The sequence below is a fragment of the Sphaeroforma arctica genome, assembly GCF_001186125.1.
Source record: "Sphaeroforma arctica JP610 unplaced genomic scaffold supercont1.12183, whole genome shotgun sequence".
Lineage (NCBI taxonomy): Eukaryota > Ichthyosporea > Ichthyophonida > Sphaeroforma > Sphaeroforma arctica.
The window spans coordinates 1-755 of NW_014028375.1; the positions used below are offsets into that span (position 1 = coordinate 1).

Here is a 755-nt window from a genome sequence, read left to right on the forward strand (position 1 = left end):
AATTTACCTGTAGTTTGTGTATCACCATCGCTCTCAATGACCTGTGAGTACTTGGCCAGGAATCCCTCCAACACTGTTCGCCACTTGTCAGCGGCCGTATGGGGTAAATACGGTCTGTCATTGACCTCTGGATTCAGTACAGGCAGCTGCGCGACAGCCAAGGGAAACACGTAAACAGAAGTCATCACACGCGTACATCCATCCATCATGTTCTCGTGACAATGTACTCCCTGTGAGTGCAGTGTGAGTATACTGCTCACGTGTTGACTGCGGCACACATGACTTATGTGACATCGATGCAACTGATATCACCTACGACAGCGTTGAATCCTATCTCCCGTACAGTACTAGAAGTTTTAACCATCACTTCGACTTTGACTCCTCAACACGGACTTTGTGGCTCGGTAATAACTGCCAAACACATCGTGAACACCTGAACACTTTAAATGCAATCTCGAGTTTACTCAGACACCGAGTGCTCGTGCTCTCCAGACTTTCAAACAATAATTAACATAAGCAATGTATTCTCACCGACACATTGTGCAGCCAGTACCTTTGGCAGGCCTTCGTGCAAACGAGCGTTTAGCTCGTCATCCCATATGGTAATGAGTGATCGCACCTTCGGTTTGGTCAACATTTGAGCGTTGGTCAGTCCACTGTGTGCTGTACAAAGTTGTGAAGTGGAGACGTCAACAAAGTGTCGTACAATGTAGGGCAATGCAAATACATATAACTAACAATAATAGCATATAGAA

General features: G+C 45.8%; 1 protein-coding gene across 1 annotated transcript; it reads right to left on the reverse strand.

The window, feature by feature from the left end:
* Positions 1-7: 7 nt before the first annotated feature.
* Positions 8-206, reverse strand: SARC_17807 (hypothetical protein; the record flags this gene model as incomplete). Its single annotated transcript, XM_014288105.1, has 1 exon — positions 8-206. A coding segment is annotated over one exon (199 nt), but the record flags the coding sequence as incomplete, so codon positions are not given.
* Between the last annotated feature and the right edge of the window lie 549 nt (positions 207-755).